The 24,608-nt window shown below is 40.1% G+C and overlaps 1 protein-coding gene and 1 long non-coding RNA gene across 3 annotated transcripts; one reads left to right on the top strand and one right to left on the bottom strand.

Annotated features, from left to right (window-relative positions):
* The first annotated feature begins 8 nt into the window (after positions 1 to 8).
* On the top strand, positions 9 to 19,733 carry LOC117098889. Its single transcript, XR_004443636.1, has 4 exons — positions 9 to 733; positions 2,187 to 4,748; positions 15,826 to 15,919; positions 19,601 to 19,733. It is a non-coding gene; the product is annotated as an uncharacterized LOC117098889 (long non-coding RNA).
* Positions 12,438 to 24,033, bottom strand: NIPSNAP3B (nipsnap homolog 3B). 2 transcript variants are annotated; one of them, XM_033237923.1, is made up of 7 exons: positions 23,907 to 24,033; positions 20,064 to 20,174; positions 19,644 to 19,743; positions 17,171 to 17,329; positions 15,207 to 15,356; positions 13,280 to 13,366; positions 12,438 to 13,191 (listed from the first exon to the last, which is right to left on the bottom strand). In XM_033237923.1, the coding sequence occupies exons 1-7, from the start codon at positions 23,964 to 23,966 to the stop codon at positions 13,115 to 13,117; spliced, it is 744 nt and encodes a 247-aa protein (XP_033093814.1). In that variant the 5' UTR covers positions 23,967 to 24,033; the 3' UTR covers positions 12,438 to 13,114. The 2 variants fall into 2 exon arrangements, with proteins under 2 accessions (XP_033093814.1, XP_033093813.1); XM_033237922.1 differs by lacking the exon at positions 23,907 to 24,033 and having other exon boundaries at positions 20,064 to 20,648.
* Positions 24,034 to 24,608: the final 575 nt, after the last annotated feature.

Genomic DNA, 24,608 nt, shown 5'->3' on the forward strand with positions numbered 1-24,608 from the left:
CACTGTATGTTGGCCAGGCTGGTCTCGAACTCCTGACCTCAGGTGATCCATCCACCATGGCCTCCCAAAGTGCTGGGATTACAGGTGTGAGCCACCTCACCTGGCCCTACCCATGAGTCTTGACCAAAACATTCTTCTCTCTGTAGAAAAGCCCAAAAGAACTTTCCCAGATTCAAAAAACCTGACACTTTGTAATGGTAATGTCTACATTAAGTACGAAAAAAAAACTTAGCTTCAGTTTTCAAGTGTTTACTGTGTTGTTATGCACTTCATTTAATTCTCAATACCTGCCCTATAAGGTAAAAAGTACCATTTTACATATGAGTAAATTACAGCTTCGTGGATAAGAAACTCATCCAAAGGTACAGGGACAGTCAAGTGGCAGAGGGTTCTTTTTGTTGAAGTTAGGTATCAGTTAAAATCGACCTTGTAAAATCACATCAGCATCAATATACATTAACAAATAGGTATTGAACTTTATTGTATGCCAGATACTTCTCTAGGTACTGGGGGTACAATGTAGAAGAAAATAGAATTCCTGCTCTAATGAATGTATATTTCAGTGGTGAAAGATGATGTGTGGATAAACACATCTAATATATTTTGACAGCAATTGGTGCTAAGAAGAAAATAAGACATGGTAATCGGATAACAATGGAGAGAAGTCAGAGATGGCCTTTTCTGAGGAGTGACATGCTCAGAACCGAATCAAAAGCAGGAGCAGCCTTTCAAGGTGGGTGCGAAGAATATTCCCGCAAGAATGAATAAGTGTTGCAAAAGCCCAGTGGGAAAAAGCTTGGCAAGCTGAGGGGGTAAAAGAGGTATCTGTACTAATGTCTCTTGTACTGAGTTAGCAAGGAGAAGAGTGGCAGGGGGTGGAACTGGAGCGACAGCAGGGACTACATCTCACAGGATCTTGCCAGCCTTTTTAAGGTATTTGGATTTTATTGTTAGTGCAACAAGGAGCCACTGGAGAGTTTTAAACAGTAGTGGTATGACCTACTTTGTTTCAGAAAGAACACTGGCTACTATGGGAAGAAAGGATAGTAGGAAGACTAATAGATAATGGGGGATTGGACTAAGATGGTAGCATTAGATAGGGAGCTATGGTAACGTTCAGTATCCACTTTGGAGATAGATCCAGCAGGACTTGCTGACAGACTCCATGAAGGGACCGAGGGAAAGAGAGCTAGCAAGGTGACTTCTAGTTTGTGACCTGAACTAGGTAGATGGCTGTGTTAAAAATGCAGTTGGTATTTCAGTATGAAGCTCAGGGGCAATGATGGAAAATGAGATAAATGTGTGCAAGTTGGCTGGGCATGGTGGCGCACGCCTATAATCCCAGCACTTTGGGAGGCCGAGGCGGGTGGATCACCTGAGGTCAGGAGTTTGTGATCAGCCTAACATGGTGAAACCCCGTCTCTAATAAATACAAAAAAATAGCCGGGCATGGTGGCGCATGCCTGTAATCCGAGCTACTCTGGAGGCTGAGACGAGAATCGCTTGTACCTGGGAGGCGGAGGTTGCAGTGAGCGTAGATCGCGCCACTGCACTCCAGCCTGGGCAACAAGTGTGAAACGCCATCTAAAAAAAAAAAAAATGTGCAAGTTATCAGTATGTATATATTTAAGCCTTGGGACTGAATGAGATTACCTGGAGAGAATGAAGAGAGGGAACATTCTTGAGCCTAAGATCCTATAACATTTAGAAGAGAAGCCAGCCAGGGAAATTGAGAGGGACTGGCCAGTGAGAAAGGAAAATCTGAAGAGTATAATGCCATACGTTGTAACTCAGAGAATTATTGTTTCAGGAAGGCAGAAGTTGTCAATTATATCCAACACTGCTGAGAAGATGAGTAAAGAATGTAAATGAGTAAAGGCAGGAATGGCTATTGAATTTGAGAAGACAGTGGTCCTTGGTGACCTTCAAAAGAGTCATTTCCAAATGACAAGGATGCAGACCTAACTGGAATAGATTTTCAGGGAAGAATGAGAGGCAAGGAAGGGGAGACTGCAAATACACACAAATCTATATTTTTGCTTTGAAGGGAAGCAGAAAACAGGACAACAACTGGTTTACAGAACTTCTATTTGGATCATTTCCTTGTCTGTTAATAATATAGGCTGCACTTGGGCATCATTTTGCCCTTCCTTTTTGATTTTGCTGTTTTGCTTTTAATCCTACAGGCATTTCTTCTGGCAGGAGGCTTGTACACAATCTGGCTGGTTCACAACCACTACGGACTTGCCCTTTCAAGGCAGAAGCCTATGATTCAAAAACTTCCATTTCTTCCAATCAACTATTATAAAACTCATTTTGTCTAATGCCCATACTCCTTTACCTCAGGGTCCTGGGCCAACTGTCTGTCACTAAAGAAAACAAACCATTTCCTTCTCCTGGGGGAATGTGCTTCTTTCAAGAAGATGCTTAGAGAACAGACATTCTAGGTGACAGCAGTTATGAAAGAGGTCTCGCTAATGAACCTAACTCTTCTTCCAACATACTCCAGGTTCACACTCCTTTGATGACAGAAAGTACTACAACTTCAGTTGCAACACTAGTCAGGTTCATAGGATTTACTCAGTAGGCTAAAAGCTGGTGCTGAGAATGAAGTTCAGAGTTTGAGTCTACAAGTGGCATTTGCTTATCCTTTGGGAGTTCTGTGGCAGCAGGTAGAACTGAATCAGATTGGTTGCATATCTGTTTCTCTTCCTGGAAATACAATTCAAATACCTTTATAGTCTGTGACAGCAACTTATAACCAACAGGCAATGGTATTATTTTTATTGATGGCACCCCCCCATAGCCAGAACTTCTACTGAGTCATTCGCCGTGTCTTCCGGGAATACTTTCCAAATGTAGTAGTGAGGCACCTCCAATAACAATTACGTAATCTGTTAACGGTGGCACAAAATGAGAGTGGAGGAATGATGTACTTCTTTTTCCAAACTCACACATCTCATATGTTAATTCAGTCAACAAGTACTTAGGGCTTATCACATGCCAGGCAAGGGTAATATGAAAATAATGAAAACAAAAACCCTTGCTGTCACAGAGTTTGGTTTCTAGTGGGAAGAGACATACATTAACAAATCATATATAAGTAAAACATTAATTACGGTGATAACAGAAAAATAAAGCGGGGAGAGGGATAGTGTCTTAGTTCAGGTTGCTGTAACAACAGTACCATAGATTGGGTGGCTTAAACAACAAACATTTTTTTTCTCACAGATCTAGTGGCTGAGAAATCTAAGACCAGGGTGCCAGCAGTATTAAGTTCTGGTGAAGGCTTACATTCTGGTTTCCTCACAGTGAGGACTCTTTATGCCCTTACAAATGCACTGATTCTCTTACCCACATGACCTCATCTAAAACTAACTCCCAAAGGCCCAACCTCCTATGTTGAGATTAAGGCTTCAACATAAGAATTTTTGGGGGACAAAAACATTCGGTCTCTAGCAGATAGGGGCCACCGTGGGAGGAGATTACAATCTTAAATAGGGTTGTCAGGGAAGGCTTCATGGGGGCAAAGACCCGAGGAAGCATGGAAATGACCCATGCAGATGCTTGTCTAGGGAAGAGCATTAAAGGCAGAAGCAGTGGGAATGGACCCTCAGGTAAGAGCATGTGTAGCAGGTTCAAAGAAAAGCCTCTTAGGCCAGGTCTGGAGTGAGGATGGAAAAGGTAACAGGACAGATCATATAAAGACTTGTAGGCCACAGTTATAGAGGCTTGGACAATTACTCTGAGGAAGAGATGAAGGTATTGGGAGGGGCTGTTGAGCAGAGGAGTGATATGATCTGGTTTATATTTTAGATTATTCTGACTGCTATGTTGAAAGTAGAGTTAAGAGCAGAGGGGAAGGGCAGGACACCAGTTAAGAGCACTTCCCAAAAATCCAGATGACGATTGGCTTGAACCAGGATAGTTGCTATAGGGATGTGAAGCAATCAAACTCTAGCTATCTGGGATCTGCTGACAGGTACACAATGGTGTGAGAGAGAAAAGGCAGTGTGAGAATGACTCTGAGGTCTGTGGCCTGAGCAAAACAGAAAGCTGGAGTTGCCATTAGCTGAGATAAGTTTCTGGGTAAAGATCAAGAGCTCAGTTGTGGACAAGAGGGGTGTGAGATTTCTAATAGACCTTCAGGTGGAGATGTGGGGAACACACCTGGATGTGATGAGCCTGGAATTCAAATTCACATGTGTGAATCTGAAAAAAGAAAAGAGGTGTGGACTGGAGCCATCCACGCACATATAGCATTTGAAGTCACAAGACTGGGGGTGATGACATAGGGAGTTAGTATAAAAAGAAAAGAGAAGTGGTCCAAGAACTCAGTCCTTACATTGGAGGTCAAGGAGACAAGGTGGAGACTAGGAGATACGAAGGGCTGTGCAGTCAGTATTTCAGAGAAATGAAGAAACTGTTTCCAGAAGAAAGGAGAGGTCAACTGCTAACAGGTCAAGTAAAATGAGAACTGGGAAATGAGTTGACAAGCGCAATTTGGCTGGCGTGATCAGAGAATGTTTAAGAGATAATGTGAGGGAAGAAAATGGAGGCAGGAAGTATGAACTACTTTTTTGAGTCATATTGTAAAGTAAAAAAAATGGGGTGATTTTATTTTATTTTTTTTATATAGGAAAAATAATCGTATATTCGTATGCTGAGGAGAAGAATCCAGTTGAAGGGGAATACTGTGGCTTCAGGCGACAAGAGAGGAAAACTGCCTGAGCCACATCCTTCAGCAAGTGAGTAACAGTGGAGGGTTTGTGTTTGCTTGGCGCACGGGTCATTCATCCACAGTGAGAGGAGAGAAGGCAGGGCATGCGGGGTTGGCTCTAGAAATAGGGCAGAGGTCGGGGTGGGAACTTATGAAGACTGTTCTGATTGTTATTTTCTCTGTGAAGTAAAAGGAAAAGTCATTGGCTAAGAATGAAGATGGAAGAGCAGGTGCTGGGAGTCATTGAAGAGAATGAAAGAATGAATAAAATAGAGAAAAACATAATGCTATGATATAACCCTGTACATGTAAATTACTTTCCTCTTCAAATTAGACTCCCTGGAAGGCAAATCTCTGTCATGTTAAGTTTTAGAAAAAGTCATAATCTACTTGGAGCTAAGTATGAAGAATACGGTATATGATTTAAACCATGTAATTCTATTTTTGCTTAATCCAGGGAAGCCTTTAAGATAACTTAGAGTATATCCATTAAAAAAGATAAAAACGTCAGCTTCCCCTTCCTTTTAAATAAGATGTGGATAAAAAATAATTGATATTCATAACCCTAAGGTACTATAACATTCTGAAGCAAAATATTAAATGTCTTCTATAGTATTTTAGTTAACTTTAAATTTTAATTGGTCATTTATGTGTAATTAACCACATACTTATGCCCCAACTATTTCACGTAAATGTGAGATATCTTAGGCCTCTTTGAGCTCTGCATGGAAAAGAATGCTGAGGCGGCATGTCTGTTTAAGCTGCCACTGCCTGCCTCTCATAAATAATATCTGACATTGCATAACAGCCCAGATAAACTGCAGATCGCTGACAGCCTGATAAATAAGAGGAAACTGTACATTTTGTTTTCCAAATTTCCCTTGGACAGCTAATTCACAATTTACTATTTTATAGCTATAAGATTTTAAAAATATAAAATAATATAGCTGTAAATATAGACTATCAGGAGACAGTCTGTAAAAATGTAAAAATAATATAGCTGTAAATATACACTATCAGGAGTATCAAATCTAGGTTTATAAGGTAGAGGCATCAAGTAAAATGGAAATGAAAGGTGTTTCAAGGAAAACTCCAGGACATCTGTCGCAGTACTAAAGAAACCTTCCTTCTCAGGTTCCCAGCATGCTATTTTATTGATGCAACTTAACATTTTCAATAAAGTTGGTAAATTATCACTATATTACTGTCTTATAGCAACATAGTAAGAGCTCTAGAGATCATATAAGTATAAAATGTGAATTTAAAAAAACAATGAATATGTAGGATTTTTATTAGGGCAAGCATTTCCATAACCACAAATATTTCTTTAAAACAAATAAATGGCAGGGGGCAGAGCAAGATGGCCGAATAGGAACAGCTCCAGTCTCCAACTCCCAGCGCGAGCGACACAGAAGACCGGTGATTTCTGCATTTTCAACTGAGGTACTGGGGTCATCTCACTGGGGAGTGCCGGACAATAGGTGCTGGTCAGCTGCTGCAGCCCGACCAGCGAGAGCTGAAGCAGGGCGAGGCATCGCCTCACCTGGGAAGTGCAAGGGGGAAAGGAATCCCTTTTCCTAGCCAGGGGAACTGAGACACACAACACCTGGAAAATCGGGTAATTCCCACCCCAATACTGCGCTTTAAGCAAACGGGCACACCAGGAGATTATACCCACACCTGGCCGGGAGGGTCCCACGGCCACGGAGCCTCCCTGATTGCTAGCACAGCAGTCTGCGATCTAACCAAAACGGCAGCAGCGAGGCTGGGGGAGGGGCGCCCGCCATTGCTGAGGCTTAAGTAGGTAAACAAAGCCGCTGGGAAGCTCGAACTGGGTGGAGCTCACAGCAGCTCAAGGAAACCTGCCTGTCTCTGTAGACTCCACCTCTGGGGACAGGGCACAGCTAAACAACAAAAGGGGAAGCAGCAGAGGCCTGTGCAGACGCGAACGACTCTGTCTGACAGCTTTGAAGAGAGCAGTGGATCTCCCAACACGGAGGTTGAGATCTGAGAAGGGACAGACTGCCTGCTCAAGTGGGTCCCTGACCCCTGAGTAGCCTAACTGGGAGACATCCCCCACTAGGGGCAGTCTGACACCCCACACCTCACAGGGTGGAGTACACCCCTGAGAGGAAGCTTCCAAAGGAAGAATCAGACAGGTACACTCGCTGTTCAGCAATATTCTATCTTCTGCAACCTCTGCTGCTGATACCCAGGCAAACAGGGTCTGGAGTGGACCTCAAGCAATCTCCAACAGACCTACAGCTGAGGGTCCTGACTATTAGAAGGAAAACTATCAAACAGGAAGAACACCTATACCAAAACCCCATCAGTACGTCACCATCATCAAAGACCAGAGGCAGATAAAACCACGAAGATAGGGAAGAAGCAGGGCAGAAAAGCTGGAAATTCAAGAAATAAGAGCACATCTCCCCCTGCAAAGGAGCGCAGCTCATCGACAGCATCGGATCAAAGCTGGTCAGAGAATGACTTTGACGAAATGAGAGAAGGCCATCGAACTTCTCAGAGCTAAAGGAGGAATTATGTACCCAGCGCAAAGAAACTAAAAATCTTGAAAAAAGAGTGGAAGAATTGATAGCTAGAATAATTAATGCAGAGAAGGTCATAAATGAAATGACAGAGATGAAAACCATGACACGAGAAATACATGACAAATCCACAAGCTTCAGTAACCGACTCAATCAACTGGAAGAAAGAGTATCAGCGATTGAGGATCAAATGAATGAAATGAAGCGAGAAGAGAAACCAAAAGAAAAAAGAAGAAAAGAAATGAACAAAGCCTGCAAGAAGTATGGGATTATGTAAAAAGACCAAATCTAAGTCTGATTGGGGTGCCTGAAAGTGAGGGGGAAAATGGAACCAAGTTGGAAAACACTCTTCAGGATATCATCCAGGAGAACTTCCCCAACCTAGTAGGGCAGGCCAACATTCAAATTCAGGAAATACAGAGAACACCACAAAGATACTCCTTGAGAAGAGCAACTCCAAGACACGTAATTGCCAGATTCACCAAAGTTGAAATGAAGGAAAAAATCTTAAGGGCAGCCAGAGAGAAAGGTCGGGTTACCCACAAAGGGAAGCCCATCAGACTAACAGCAGACCTCTCGGCAGAAACTCTACAAGCCAGAAGAGAGTGGGGGCCAATATTCAACGTTCTTAAAGAAAAGAATTTTAAACCCAGAATTTCATATCCAGCCAAACTAAGTTTCATAGTGAAGGAGAAATAAAATCCTTTACAGATAAGCAAATGCTTAGAGATTTTGTCACCACCAGGCCTGCCTTACAAGAGACCCTGAAGGAAGCCCTAAACATGGAAAGGAACAACCGGTACCAGCCTTTGCAAAAACATGCCAAAATGTAAAGACCATCGAGGCTAGGAAGAAACTGCATCTACTAACGAGCAAAATGACCAGTTAATATCATAATGGCAGGATCAAGTTCACACATAACAATATTAACCTCAAATGTTAATGGACTAAATGCTCCAATTAAAAGACACAGACTGGCAAACTGGATAAAGAGTCAAGACCCATCAGTCTGCTGTATTCAGGAGACCCATCTCACATGCAGAGACATACATAGGCTCAAAATAAAGGGATGGAGGAAGATCTACCAAGCAAATGGAGAACAAAGAAAGCAGGGGTTGCAATCCTAGTCTCTGATAAAATAGACTTTAAACCATCAAAGATCAAAAGAGACAAAGAAGGCCATTACATAATGGTAAAGGGATCAATTCAACAGGAAGAGCTAACTATCCTAAATATATATGCACCCAATACAGGAGCACCCAAATTCATAAAGCAAGTCTTAGAGACTTACAAAGAGACTTAGACTCCCATACAATAATCATGGGAGACTTCAGCACTCCACTGTCAACATTAGACAGAGCAACGAGACAGAAAGTTAACAAGGATATCCAGGAATTGAACTCATCTCTGCACCAAGCGGACCTAATAGGCATCTATAGAACTCTCCACCCCAAATCAACAGAATATACATTCTTCTCAGCACCACATCACACTTATTCCAAATTGACCACATAATTGGAAGTAAAGCACTCCTCAGCAAATGTAAAAGAACAGAAATTATAACAAACTGTCTCTCAGACCACAGTGCAATCAAACTAGAACTCAGGACTAAGAAACTCAATCAAACCGCTCAACTACATGGAAACTGAACAACCTGATCCTGAATGACTACTGGGTACATAACGAAAGCAGAAATAAAGATGTTCTTTGAAACCAATGAGAACAAAGATACAACATACCAGAATCTCTGGGACACATTTAAAGCAGTGTGTAGAGGGAAATTTATTGCACTAAATGCCCACAAGAGAAAGCGGGAAAGATCTAAAATTGACACTCTAATATCACAATTAAAAGAACTGGAGAAGCAAGAGCAAACACATTCAAAAGCTAGCAGAAGGCAAGAAATAACTAAGATCGGAGCAGAACTGAAGGAGATAGAGACACAAAAAACCCTCCAAAAAATCAATGAATCCAGGAGTTGGTTTTTGAAAAGATCAACAAAATTGACAGACTGCTAGCAAGACTAATAAAGAAGAAAAGAGAGAAGAATCAAATAGATGCAATAAAAAATGATAAAGGGGATATCACCACGGACCCCACAGAAATACAAACTACCATCAGAGAATACTATAAACACGTCTACGCAAATCAACTAGAAAATCTAGAAGAAATGGGTAATTTCCTGGACACTTACACTCTTCCAAGACTAAACCAGGAAGAAGTTGAATCCCTAAATAGACCAATAGCAGGCTCTGAAATTGAGGCAATAATTAATAGCCTACCAACCAAAAAAAGTTCAGGACCAGATGGATTCACAGCTGAATTCTACCAGAGGTACAAGGAGGAGCTGGTACCATTCCTTCTGAAACTATTCCAATCAATAGAAAAAGAGGGAATCCTCCCTAACTCATTTTATGAGGCCAACATCATCCTGATACCAAAGCCTGGCAGAGACACAACAAAAAAAGAGAATATTAGACCAATATCCCTGATGAACATCGATGCAAAAATCCTCAATAAAATACTGGCAAACTGGATTCAGCAGCACATCAAAAAGCTTATCCACCATGATCAAGTGGGCTTCATCCCTGGGATGCAAGGCTGGTTCAACATTCGCAAATCAATAAACGTAATCCAGCATATAAACAGAACCAAAGACAAGAACCACATGATTATCTCAATAGATGCAGAAAAGGCTTTTGACAAAATTCAACAGCCCTTCATGCTAAAAACGCTCAATAAATTTGGTATTGATGGAACGTACCTCAAAATAATAAGAGCTATTTATGACAAACCCACAGCCAATATCATACTGAATGGGCAAAAACTGGAAAAATTCCCTTTGAAAACTGGCACAAGACAGGGATGCCCTCTCTCACCACTCCTATTCAACATAGTGTTGGAAGTTCTGGCTAGGGCAATCAGGCAAGAGAAAGAAATGAAGGGTATCCAGTTAGGAAAAGAAGAAGTCAAATTATCCCTGTTTGCAGATGACATGATTGTATATTTAGAAAACCCCATTGTCTCAGCCCAAAATCTCCTTAAGCTGATAAGCAACTTCAGCAAAGTCTCAGGATACAAAATTAATGTGCAAAAATCACAAGCATTCTTATACACCAGTAACAGACAAACAGAAAGCCAAATCATGAATGAGCTTCCATTCACAATTGCTTCAAAGAGAATAAAATACCTAGGAATCCAACTTACAAGGGATGAAAAGGACCTCTTCAAGGAGAACTACAAACCACTGCTCAGTGAAATCAAAGAGGACACAAACAAATGGAAGAAGATACCATGCTCATGGATAGGAACAATCAATATCATGAAAATGGCCATACTGCCCAAGGTTATTTATAGATTCAATGCCATCCCCATCAAGCTACCAATGAGTTTCTTCACAGAATTGGAAAAAACGGCTTTAAAGTTCATATGGAACCAAAAAAGAGCCCGCATTGCCAAGACAATCCTATGTCATAAGAACAAAGCTGGAGGCATCACGCTACCTGACTTCAAACTATACTACAAGGCTACAGTAACCAAAACAGCATGGTACTGGTACCAAAACAGAGATATAGACCAATGGAACAGAACAGAGTCCTCAGAAATAATACCACACATCTACAGCCATCTGATCTTTGACAAACCTGAGAGAAACAAGAAATGGGGAAAGGATTCCCTATTTAATCAATGGTGCTGGGAAATTTGGCTAGCCATAAGTAGAAAGCTGAAACTGGATCCTTTCCTTACTCCTTATACGAAAATTAATTCAAGATGGATTAGAGACTTAAATGTTAGACCTAATACCATAAAAACCCTAGAAGAAAAGCTAGGTAGTACCATTCAGGACATAGGCATGGGCAAGGACTTCATGTCTAAAACACCAAAAGCAATGGCAGCAAAAGCCAAAATTGACAAATGGGATCTAATTAAACAAACTAAACAGCTTCTGCACAGCAAAAGAAACTACCATCAGAGTGAACAGGCAACCTACAGAATGGGAGAAAATTTTTGCAATCTACTCATCTGACAAAGGGCTAATATCCAGAATCTACAAAGAACTCAAACAAATTTACAAGAAAAAAACAACCCCATCAAAAAGTGGGGAAAGGATATGAACAGACATTTCTCAAAAGAAGACATTCATACAGCCAACAGACACATGAAAAAATGCTCATCATCACTGGCCATCAGAGAGATGCAAATCAAAAGCACAATGAGATACCATCTCACACCAGTTAGAATGGCAATCATTAAAAAGTCAGGAAACAACAGGTGCTGGAGAGGATGTGGAGAAATAGGAACACTTTTACACTGTTGGTGGGATTGTAAACTAGTTCAACCATTATGGAAAACAGTATGGCGATTCCTCAAGGATCTAGAACTAGATGTACCATATGACCCAGCCATTCCACTACTGGGTATATACCCAAAGGATTATAAATCATGCTGCTATAAAGACACATGCACACGTATGTTTATTGTGTCACTATTGACAATAACAAAGACTTGGAATCAACCCAAATGTCCATCAGTGACAGACTGGATTAAGAAAATGTGGCACATATACACCGTGGAATATTATGCAGCCATAAAAAAGGATGAGTTTGCGTCCTTTGTAGGGTCATGGATGCAGCTGGAAACCATCATTCTTAGCAAACTATCACAAGAACAGAAAACCAAACACCGCATGTTCTCACTCATAGGTGGGAACTGAACAATGAGATCACTTGGACTCGGGAAGGGGAACATCACACATCGGGGCCTATCATGGGGAGGGGGGAGGGGGGAGGGATGGCATTGGGAGTTATACCTGATGTAAATGACGAATTGATGGGTGCTGACGAGTTGATGGGTGCAGCACACCAACATGGCACAAGTATACATATGTAACAAACCTGCACGTTATGTACATGTACCCTAGAACTTAAAGTATATTAAAAAAAAAAAAAACTGTCAAATTCCCTCATTAACATGCTAGTAACAGACCTCACAAAGGAAGCCTCCATATCCTACGTTAGTCTTCACTAGCATGAGTGTCCTTATCAACAAAATGCTTTTATATAATGTACCAGGACCATTCTGATTGCTTGAGTCAAATAAATTAAACTGAAAAGTACAAACAACAACAACAACAACAACAACAGAAAAAACAAATAAATGTCCCAAGATCTCTGTTAGTGATCCAAACTAAGTAGAAATTAGTAAAATTAATTATAAATGAACAATTTCAGCATATAAACCAACAAGACTTTCTAGATTTTTGACACCGTGTCCCAACTGCATTATTTTCCAAGTTAGAATGACTAATAATTAATGTAAAAGCAATAATTACTACAGGTGACATTGTACTTTTCCACAGTAAAGAAATAAACAACCTAATATTTTTATAAATCCCATTTGATATCACAAAATAAACTGCACTAAGCAATTTTTTAAAAAATATCTCAGGAAAAGTAGATATGTTAAAAGAGAGATATTTTATATAAATAATTCAAAAATACTGTCGGGCAAGGAAATGTAAAATCCTTATTTGAATAAAAGAAAATTCTATAAAGCCATGAGTTATGAAAATACAGAAGAGGTATTCTAAAACAAATATAAAACCAAGTAGTGACAACTACTTCTAATGTATAACATACTGAAATGCCAAGGTGAAAGTGAACTGAACTATTTCTTAAAGCAGTGGAGAAGATGTAACTTTCAAAAATGCAGGAAGCATAGCAAATTAACTAATTAACTTACCACCTCCTTCAAATAAAAGTGAGAACCTCTTGGGAGAATTTAAGCACCATCAGCAGACACATCTTAGAGCAGTTAACGAAATGTTTTGTATTTCAGCAGAAAATTATTTCAACGGTGAAAATGATGTAGGAATCAGAAGCATATTCTGCTGAGATACTAGGTAGTTGACACTTTCCCGAACTGGAAAAACATTTCATAAGAAGGCATACAATTATTGACTGAATCACATTTGTTCTAAAAATAATTCATGCCTAGTCAAACAGCTTACCAGCTGCCACAACTCTGGGATCCTCATGGGACTTATGTCTCCCAGCTGCACGACTATCTGCACTCTCGTTCCACCAAAGAACATGAACTGCAGAAAGAAACCACAAGTAGTTTCTGAACTATATGGCAATAGCAAATAAGAAATATTGAAAAAATGAATCAGAAATGTTGTCTTATTTTTTAAATCAAAATAGTGATATCAAGAAGGTAAAACTAAACATGTTAGTGATAAGATTTCAGAGGGATCAGAAATTTGGGAGATAAATTTGTAAGTTAAACTGGAAACTTAAGGCTGAAGAGAGAATGCAAAGAAACACAGCTTAAGGTACAATTAAGACTAGACCCAACTTCCTACTATTTTTTTCTTAAAAAGCAGATTATAAAAAAATTGTTTACTGTAGAAAATTTAGGTGATACAAAGAAAAAATAAAAATTAGTATAACCTTAAGTGCCTAGACAAACCTTTATCAACATATGGCGTGTTTCCTTTAAAAAAAAAATGAGTAAAACAAATTAGGGTCTTACTGTATATTATACTTAGTAACAGATTTTAAAAAATCTTGCAACAATGTGATAATTTTCTATGTCAATGATATTAATTTTAAATGACAAAGACAACAAAAACAATCATGACAAAAACAAAAATTGACAAACGATATCTAATTACACTTAAGAGCTTCTGCACAGCAAAAAAACACAAAAAACAACAACAACAAAAAAAACTATCAACAGAGTAAACAGACAACCTACAGAATGGGAGAAAATTTTTTGCAAAGTATGCATCTGACAAAGGTCTAATATCTAGCCTTTATAAGGAACTTAAACAAACATATAAGAGAAAAACAAAGAACATCATTAAAAAGTGGGTAAAGGGCATGAACAGTCACTTTTCTAAAGAAGACATACATCAGGCCAACAAACTTATGAAAAAATGCTCAATATCACTGATCATTAGAGAAATGCAAATATAAGCCACAACTAGATACCATCTCACACCAGTCAGAATGGCTATTACTAAAAAGTCAAAAAATAACAGATGCTGGTGAGGTTATGAAAAAAAGGGAACACTTATACCCTGTTGATGGGAGTGTAAATCAGTTCAACCACTGTGGAAAGCAGTATGGTGATCCCTCAAAGAGCTCAAAGCAGAACTGCCATTTGACCTAGCAATCCCATTACTGGATATATACCCAGAGAAATGTCAATCATTCTACCCTAAAGACATGTACATGTGAATGTTCACTGTAGCACTATTCACAACAGCAAAGACTTGGAATCTTTTCATGAAAACCAATATGCCTATCAACAACAGATTGGATAAAGAAAATGTGGTACATACACACCATGGAATACCATGCAGCCATAAAAAAGAAGCAGATTATATCTTTTGTGGGAACATGGATGGAGCTAGAGGCTATTATCCTCAACAAACCAACGGAGGAAAAGAAAATCAGATACCACATGTTCTAACAGGTGGAAGCTAAATGATGAGAATTTATGAACACAAAGAAGGAAACAACAGACACTGGGGTCTACTTGAGAATGGAAGATGGGAGGAGGGAGAGGATTAGAAAGATAACAATTGGGTACTGGGCTTAATACCTGAGTGATGAAATAATCTGTACAACAAACCCCCATGACATGGGTTTACCTAGGTAACAAACCTTCACATATACCCCGTGAACCTAAAATAAAAGTTAAAAAAAAAAAAAAAAAAACAGCAGTTCAGCATTTGAAAAAGGCTCCATAAAGTATTAACATTGTAAAAAAAAAGATGTAAAATAAGATGTTTATAGGTTTTTTCAGTCCTATAAACAACAAACTCTAAAAATTTGGAAATAAAAATCAAAACAGGTACCATAATGAAAAAGAGAGACAAACTGATCTAATATATATGGCAACTTCATAGAACAAATGGACAACTGTACCTCTGTGGAGTTCTCCATATTCTGTGTGGAAAACACCAACTACTTTTGTGTAGCCTAAATTGACATGGGCATTAATTGCTCTTTTAAATGCATCACCCCACAGAGCTGGTCCACCAGGTTTCATCTGAAAAACAGCTAGTTCGTAGACTCCTAGAATAGGGAGAAAAATAATTATTTTACAGAAGACATTCAAACAATATCTAACCAGGTTTTCTTGATTCCATTAGAAGGCTAACCAATGAATTTAGAGGATAATCCATGTATACATACATATGCACTCATATTTATTAATTCTCTGCATTATTTTTCTTTGCTTTTATATTTAGAAAGTCTTTGTCCATGTTGAAGGGTCAGTTATTAAAATTAATCATAAAGAAAAGAAAGAAAAAGGACTGGAAGCTATATATATAAACTACACTCTGAAATATTTTTAATCTATAAAATTTGTCAAAAACACAGATATTGAGAATTTATAATGGAGCAGAATTTTTAAGCTGCCCGTCTACACTTTTAAAAAAAGAAATGAGTAAGAGAAGTACTTTCTGATATCCTACATTTCCTTCTCCTTTTCAATTTTGAGAGGAAATAACTTTTTCCTTTGTATTATTTTCCCCTATAGGATTCTATTTCTAGTTGACCCAAAGTCACTCTGAGCCTTTAAGGAAAAAAAGAAAACCCTCAAGGAGATGGTTTTATTCTTCTTAAATATCGAGGTAAATGCTTAAAAACCATTCTACCTTCTGGCCAGAAGTATAAGATGGGTGGAGAGAAAGAAACCAGAGGACAAGGTAGATTGGAGAAGAAAAAGGAAAGAAATACAAAGTTACTAAAGAATTATGAACAACATAGAGGAAGGGAACTATTTATAAGACCTGACACTGCGAAGCCAACTGTTTTACTTAATGCTGAAAGCTAAGGGGAGTTTTAAGTACATTAGAATCCAAACAAGACTTTTCAAATCTCTTATAATCTAAAATAAAATACAAAGTTGAGTTTATGGGAGACATAAAATGAAATTTAAATTAGTTTATGCTTTTTGAATCTGACCTCTGTTTAAAATTAGACTGAGGTAATTATTTCCTTTAGTGAGCAAGAAGTAAAATCAGGAAGAACACAAATCCTTCCAAACTGAGAAACAAGAAAGAGGAAGACACAAAAGTTAAACTACAATAATGTAGCTTAACAGTGTAAGTTAATTTATTCCCTCAAAACAGTCAGTTTACAAACAAAGATATACTTAATGATTTAAGATTAGCTGAATTTGTGGAAAAATACTTTTATATTAAAGGTTTATACATTTTAAAACTGTGACAAAATTTCATAAACTACGACTCATCTACCTACACCTGTTTTCCTAGCTCCCAAGCCCTATTTTTTCACTTGTACTGACCATGTCAACTTTTGTTAGGCATCTGTTAGATTTCAATTCGGAAAAATACTTCACTTTTTTGTGCTCAATGTTTTAAGGATAAGCAAAGAGCTCTAGAGCTCCAATTCTCTCTCTCTCTTTTTTTTTTTTTTTTTTTTAAGATTGAGTCTCGCTCTGTCGCCCAGGCTGAAGTGCAGTGGAGTGATGCGATCTCGGCTCACTGCAATCTCTGCCTCCCAAGTTCAGGCAATCGTCCTGCCTCAGCCTCCGAGTAGCTGGGACTACAGGCATGCACCACCACACCCAGCTAATTTTTGTATTTTTGGTAGAGATGGCACTTCACTACATTGACCAGGTGGATCTTGAATTCTTGACCTCAAGTGATTTGCCCGCCTCGGCCTCCCAAAGTGCTGAGATTACAGGTGTGAGCCACCGTGCCCAGTCTCTAATTCATTTTTATCTCCAGACTCATCATATATTATTATAGAAAACAAAGAATTATATATTTTTTCCTATAGAACTTTACTTCTTATAGCTTTAGATCTATAGTATTTTACTCATTAAAACTCATAGTCTATAAGAGGGAAGAACTCACCTTCTTTTGGAGGCTTTTCTAATTTGGACCATGGTATCAGGTAAGTAATTTCCGTCTCTTGTTTATCAATGTGAGCCAAATTTGGAATGATAGATTGTTCTTGCCATTCCTTACAGTTGGCTAAGGCTTTCCGAACTTCAGCTCGATGAGCAAAATTATCTATGGGAGGAAAATAATTAAGAAAAAAGTTTTTGATTTAAAATTGCCCATATTTTTACGTAAATTTTACTCAGTTCAGCAAATGTGCAAGGCCATATGGGAACCCCATGTTATTATGTCACTGGAGATGCCAACATAAATATATGTGACAACTGCTCTCAAGTTACTCATGGTCTAAAAGGGGAGTTGAAATGTAAAAAATGAACTTAATTGACATAGAATGGGCTTTATAGGCTCTAAGACTTTCTTAGGAAGTTGTGTGAATTAGGTTCATTATTCAATCTTTCTGTGCCTCAGTTTCTTATTCTGTGAAGAAAATAGTATAACACCTACCTCCAGGGTTGTTGTGAGGATTAAATGAATTAATACATGAAAAGAGCTTGGAATGGTGTTTGGCACCTTAGTTAGTACTCAGTATATGTTAACGATTCTTATTAATAAATGGAAGCATTTGATTTATAAAGACAATTTTTCCTTGGTGGTCGGTGATTAAGTCAAGGTACACTTTGAATCAAATGTAACATAAATGAAATTAAGATGCACTTTTTAAGCCTCTTTTTTGAACAACAGCTCCCAATGAAATAGTGCTGATTCTTTTATTTATTGTCAGCAATTCTTTTTCTCTACAACTTATTTCTCTTCTTTCTAAGTTACCCAAACAGGTATATACATTTACCAAGATATGGGCCTTGTATAGTCAGCCCTCCCTCTCCACAGGTTCTGCATCTATGGATTCAACCAACTGCAGATTAAAAATATTTTAAAAAATACAAGTGAAATAATATAACAACTACTTACATAGTATCTATATTGTATTAGGGATTAAAAGTAATCTAGAGATGACTTACAGTATATGGAAGGATGTGTGTGGGTTTGATGGAAACACTATGCTGTTTCATATAAGGGACTTGAGCTGATTTTGGTATCTACAGGGGTTCCTGGTACCAACCTCCTGCAAATACAGAGGGAAAACTATAGTATATTTACTTTTAGGGCCTCCTAAGACTAACAGTAAATGAATTATTTAGTTTATGCTGAGGACAAGTAATAACACCTATCTTACAACTTAAGTCAATTATAAAGACTTTATGAGCAGTTTAATGGGACATGATTAAACTTGTGGCTCATCTAACACACATAAGTGGATTATATATGTGGTTTATCTAAAGCATATAAATGAATTAAAAAGACTTTATTAGTAGTTTTTTCAATGGGATATGTTTCAACTTATGGTTTATCTAAAGCATAAGTTATGTTTTAATAGGGTCTGTTTTATTATAACAGGGAAAAACTAAAGAATTATGTCAAGTATAGAATGAACACTTTTCATATTAAATTACTTTATGACTATTAACTTTGGACACCGATCACAAAACAGTAAATGAAATTATTAAAAGTTCTTTAGGTACCCTCAAGTCATGATGTGGACTGTTAAGAATAGACATGGGAGTAACAAACATTCTGGGAATTCTTGTCACTTGTTGTCCTTCCTCCACTAAATCAGGGGTAGGTCAGCTCAATATGGGAAGAACTCTCTCTCATTCCTCTTCCTTACCTCCCTAGGGTAGTATGAAAGTGAATTCCTTGAAACTCTGGGGTACATATATAAAAAAAAAAAGTGGTCTCTAAACATAACAGAATTATTAAATCTCAGAGTTGGGTAAGGCTTAAAAGTTAACGATCATCCTTTAAAAACCTCCATTTTTATAAAGCTCCCAAATGGGTGAATTATTTCTGCAAAAATGCTGATATCCAGCCCTAGCTGTAATAATAATAAGAAAAAAAATTCTCTTATCCTAATGATACCCCTTTACCCAAGAACTGCAATTGGGAGTCTCACAAATTTGCAAAGCATTCTCCCTTATTTAGCCAGTATTCCATCGTAGTCAATACCATATATATTAGTTACACATTTAAAACATTTTTATTAAATATACATGTCTTTTGGCAGGCCCAACTGTGATCTTAACCCACTTGAACATTTACAATTACTGCTTTAAATTTTCACGAACTATCTTTATAGCAAACGATTCTAACATTTTTCTGAAGATTAAAGTCTAGTTCACAATTTTATGGTTTGATATATGAGACTCCATGTTTTCTCATTTATGATAACATAAGAGTTCAAGCAAGGGGTGGTTAGAGGTGAACCACTGGGAAGAAGATCTGCTAATTTATTTTTTTGGTATTGCTTTTAAAAAGTCTTACTTAACCTGTATGTATCTATAGTAATATAGATCCAAGAACTAAGTCTTATGTTACATTTAACAGAATGAAAATCTATACTGAACACTAAAACTGGATGACTCTTTACCATACTTCCAAATATGAAACACTTTATTCATTCTGCCCCCAAATTCTACGCTCCAGAATCCAACCAATTCAGAGTGAGCTGTCCGAAGATGAATGGTTTTTTTTTTTTTTTTTTTTTTTTTTGAGACGGAGTCTCGCTCTGTCACCCAGGCTGGAGTGCAGTGGCGCGATCTCGGCTCACTGCAAGCTCCGCCTCCCGGGTTTACGCCATTCTCCTGCCTCAGCCTCCCGAGTAGCTGGGACTACAGGCGCCCGCCATCTCGCCCGGCTAATTTTTTGTATTTTTTTTAGTAGAGACGGGGTTTCACCGTGTTAGCCAGGATGGTCTCGATCTCCTGACCTCGTGATCCACCCGTCTCGGCCTCCCAAAGTGCTGGGATTACAGGCTTGAGCCACCGCGCCCGGCCAGATGAATGGTTTTCTTAAGATTTTCCATGAACGCATTCATTTTTGAAGGTTTAAGGTAATAAGTACGAAATTCATAGAACGTTCCATCGTATTGTCTGGGGACTGTAGCAAAAGATGAGCACACCTGAAGGAGATAAGACAAATGTAAATATCCTGGGAAGGTAGAATTACAGATTTTGTTACAACCAAATCTGAGTCTGGTACAAGGAACACACATAGACTCATTATCCATTGTTTACTTTTGTTATCAATTCTCCATAGACATTTGTTTACATAGAGATGTCAATAACGATAACTACTCTTAATTCTGATGAATATATAGCGACTGTTTCCTAGCAGGGGTCTACCTCTAGCCATTGTTTCACTAGAATTTGCTTTATAAGAAGGCCGTGGGATCATAATGATACTCCCTTACCCAAGAAGTACATTTAAGACTTAGTCTCATTAATTTACAAAAGGTTTTCCCCTGTTTAGCCAATATTCCATCTTACTCAATACCATATGTATTAGTTACACATTGAAAAAAATTTATTAAGTACACATGCCTTTTGGCAGGCCCAAAAACATGTTTACTAACAAAAACCTCTTTTTTTTTAGGTTTCTAAAAAAACAGGAAGGGCTATTCAGGTCAAAGTATTTCTTGAATCCACTGACGAAGACTACTGGTCAAAAACAGGACTGGAATGTAACTAATATAAAAGGAAGCTATGACTTATCCAATTGCATCGTACTGTGGGCGTATACTGCATAAAGGCTGAAAAGGAAAAAAACACAACAAATCAGAATTGTCTCCATCATTGTTTCTAATTACAGATGCAATATCAAGAAACGTACATTTAGTGCACCCAATTATACCAAGTTTATGGAACTATCCTTTAAGACCACCCTTCGTAATAGTCATACACCCAATAGGTAAATTTTCTGTCCTATTCTGGCCCTCTGAGCCTGAGTGAACTTAATGTTTGGTAGCAAATGCCCTATCAGAAATTATCCAGAGTCTGTCTGTGTGTATGTACATGCAAATATTTATGTAGACACACGTGGATACACAGACCACTCCTGTGGCATTCTAGTTTACAAATCCATTCATTTAGATATGGTTAGCATGTGACAACTTCCTGAGGCTCACTACTCAGAATAATCTATCACAACAGTTTCAGTAGGCATCTTTCACTGACATATTTTTGGTTAAAACATGCAAATGTCTATGTAGTTTGTGTGCATAACGTCTTAATTATAATTGTCTATCTTGAGTTCATCTCCAGTATGAGTTATGCCCTTATTGTCCAAGTGTCTTAGTTTCCTTGGAAAACCCTTCTTCACACCAAAAAAGAACTGCAACTATCCTTTCTTTTGATGGCCATTCTTTTTGGGTCAATTTAATCAAATTCTGAAAATAAAAAACTGCTTAGTATCTACAGTTTAAAAATATTATAAAATATAAACATTTCAGAAAATGGGCCAATGAGGTATTTGAAACAACTGTTTTTAAAGTTAATTTTCAGAGTTTTGTATCTGGAGATGTTATCCTAAAAAAAGATATTAGAAAAAAATTATCTACAAACATGTTGTGTTTACTTGGGAATGAGAAATGAGGATTATAGATACAAATGTATGGGATAGAAAGCCATCAGTGCATCCAGTCAGGGAAAGGTAAAGGGAAGCTTTTATCAGCAAAAAGCGAGAGATTCACATAGGTTGCTTACAAACAGATTTGATTGGTTCCAGAGACTCAAGGCCAGAGTTGTCAGTTCAGTGGTAGAGATGCTGTTACCAGGAAAGCGGTCTTTCAGGAACATCTTATCTGAATTACTGCAGTCCTAATGAACGCCTAATGATAAACTTTGTCAAAGCAGGAGATGGGTGTAGGATGTGAAAGGATTTCCTGTAGGGGTTTTGAAGTCCTTGGGCTGGGCGCTGTGGCTCACGCCTGTAATCCCAGCACTTTGGGAGGCCAAGGGTGGGGCAGATCACTGGAGGTCAGGAGTTCGAGAGCAGCATGGCCAACACGGCGAAACCCCATCCCTACTAAACACACAAAAATTAGCCGGGTGTCCTGGCGGGCTCCTGTAATCCCAGTTATTCTGAAAGCTGAGGCAGGAGAATCGCTTGAACGTGGGAAGTGGAGGTTGCAGTGAGCCGAGATTGCACCACTGCACTCCAGCCTAGGTGACAGAAAAAGCCTCTGTCTCAAAAAATTAAAATTAAAGTCCTTGGAAACAGCTCTTATCTCAGATATGTAAGCACCAGCCTCCTCTCTTCCTGCCTTCCCAGCCTGTTCTGTCTGGATCTGACAAGAGTGATTTCATCCGGGTATCTGCAACTTTCATAGAAAATAGGTGGTCAAATGGACAGATTTTTATTCTCTTTCCCGGGAGAAATATATAATAGAGAAGCTCAGGAAAGGCTAACTGCAGGGAGAGAGGGATATGTGTGGGGCGGTGAGACTTTTCTTGCACAGCAAACTACCTACTGGAGGCAGAAATCATAAGTCCTCCATGCTCCCTTATCTCCAAGTTAGGGCTCATTCCCAGCACAATGACCTCCACTTCACTTAAAAAAGAACTGGCAGACATTTTTAAAAACTCAGCCAAGTTCAGAATAACGCCATAAGGAAATAATTCTTGGCCCTGCGCCACGAGAGAAAGAATATTTAGGGTAAAGACTGCATTGTTAATCCGAGGTGAATTGACATTAGCTGCTGTTCTTTAGTGTTCCTCAGTCTGTCTCTAGGATAGGTTAATCCCCTTCCTATCCTGCCCCTTCAGAAAGGAGTAAAGTCCTAAACGTGAAAAGGAAAAGACATTTTTGGTTTGGAGCCACAGAATAGGCCAATCTCGAAAGTTAGGGCAGAATCACAAGCTCCATTTTGTCCACTTCTCATCTAAGGTTAAAAAGAGTCTGTCATCGTCCTGTTTGCTAGGAGGCTCCTGTCCCAGCCTGGCTGGGGGATCGACCGCACGAAGAGCGGGTGGCGGGCAGGGTCCAGCCCCACCGGGACCCTGGGTCTCCTCTTCAAGGGTCTCCGCGAAATGCTCGAAGTTGTTTCATTCAAAAGGGGAAGGCCTGTTCCACTGCGAGCGGCTGGTTGGCCATTCCCTCCTTCAACCTGATGTTTAGAGAGGGGGGTGGCTTGGAAAGCCACAATTCCACCGGCGGATCGACAGCGCCAGGTGACAACGTGGGAGCGCTCCCTGAGCCGCAGCCACGACTTAGCTGGGCGGCAAAAACGCAACAGCCGGCGCCACGGAGTGTCCTGGGGGTTGTGGCATTTAGGCTAGAAAACAGCCGGCATCAGGCCGGACGCAGTGGCTCATGCCTGTAATCCCAGCACTTTGGGAGGTCGAGGCGGGCGGATCACGAGGTCAGGAGTTCGAGACCAGCCTGACCAACATGGTGAAACCCCGACTCTACTAAATATGCAAAAAAAAATTAGAAGGGCGTGCTGGCGCAGGCCTGTAATTCCTGCTACTCGGGGGGGCTGAGACAGGAGAATCGCCTGAACCCGGGAGGCGGAGGTTGCAGTGAACCGAGATCGCCCCACTGCACTCCAGCCTGGGCAATACAGCGAGACCACGTCTCAAAAACAAAAACAAAACACACAAAAACCCTGGCATCCAGCTAGAAAAGCCCTCTGACTGCGACTGCCGGCGGGACGATCCCTGCCGGCAGCCCCCTCCTGGCGCGCCACACGGCTCCGGAGACCGCGCTAGAACTTCGGTGTCAGCGCTGGGCCCCAGGTCTGGGAGCGCCTGCGCGTGGCTCGCACATGCGCGTGGCTTGCACGCTCCTGAAACACCCCCCGCCCCACCCCTCCCCTCGGGCAAGGGCTCGGGCGCGCCCCCGCGGCCAGTACCTGAGGCGCCAGCGTCCGAGAGGCAAGCGCCCTGGTCAGGCCGCTTCTGAGGATTAGCATGGCGTGGCTTCGGCGCTGAGAAAAGCGGCCAGCCGAATCCTTTGTGAGACTTCTCTGAAAGCTTCCCGAGTGGAAAAAAGCGGCTCCTGGACCACTGGCGGACGCAGGCAGGGGCGGGGCTCGGCTGGGTCAGCTTCACCCCGGCGCTGGAGGCGCGACAGGTCCTGTAGCTTGGCGTCTTTCTCTTCCGCGCTGAGCCTTGGTGCCCCTTGGTTTCCTGAAACGTTCTTGCCCCAGACGTTAGAGGTGACATTAGAATTAGCTGAAGGCTGGGATCGTTCCTGCTCCACCTTTCTGGGCTCTGACCTCATTCGCTCCAATGCGCAGTTGTGTAGATTTCGTAAATGTGCGGGGGTTCTGCGTGTGTTGCCCCTGGAGAAGGAAGGGGAGGTGTTGAGCGTGTGCATGTGCAGCGCTTTGCATTTAAAGTCGAGATGTTGTCAGGGTTAACTTGTTTGTTTGAGACGGAGTCTCGCTCTGTCACCCAGACTGGAGTGCAGTGGCGCGATCTCGGCTCACTGCAAGCTCCGCCTCCCGGGTTCAAGCGATTCTCCTGCCTCAGCCTCCCGAGTAGCTGGGACTACAGGCGCCCGCCACCACGCCCGGCTAATTTTTGTATTTTTTAATAGAGACGGAGTTTCA

Source organism: Trachypithecus francoisi, unplaced genomic scaffold, assembly GCF_009764315.1.
Source record: "Trachypithecus francoisi isolate TF-2019V2 unplaced genomic scaffold, Tfra_2.0 Lachesis_group16, whole genome shotgun sequence".
In the NCBI taxonomy this organism is placed as follows: Eukaryota; Metazoa; Chordata; class Mammalia; order Primates; family Cercopithecidae; genus Trachypithecus; species Trachypithecus francoisi.

Coding starts and splice junctions, on each gene's coding strand:
- NIPSNAP3B (XM_033237922.1), bottom strand. CDS start 20,282: ATGGATAATGAGTCTATGTGTGTTCCTTGTACCAGACTCAGATTTGGT. Junction 13,367..15,206: donor ATATGGAGAACTCCACAGAG/GTACAGTTGTCC, acceptor TTCTTTCTGCAG/TTCATGTTCTTTGGTGGAAC. Junction 13,192..13,279: donor TCCCAGAGTTGTGGCAGCTG/GTAAGCTGTTTG, acceptor ATGTTTTTCCAG/TTCGGGAAAGTGTCAACTAC.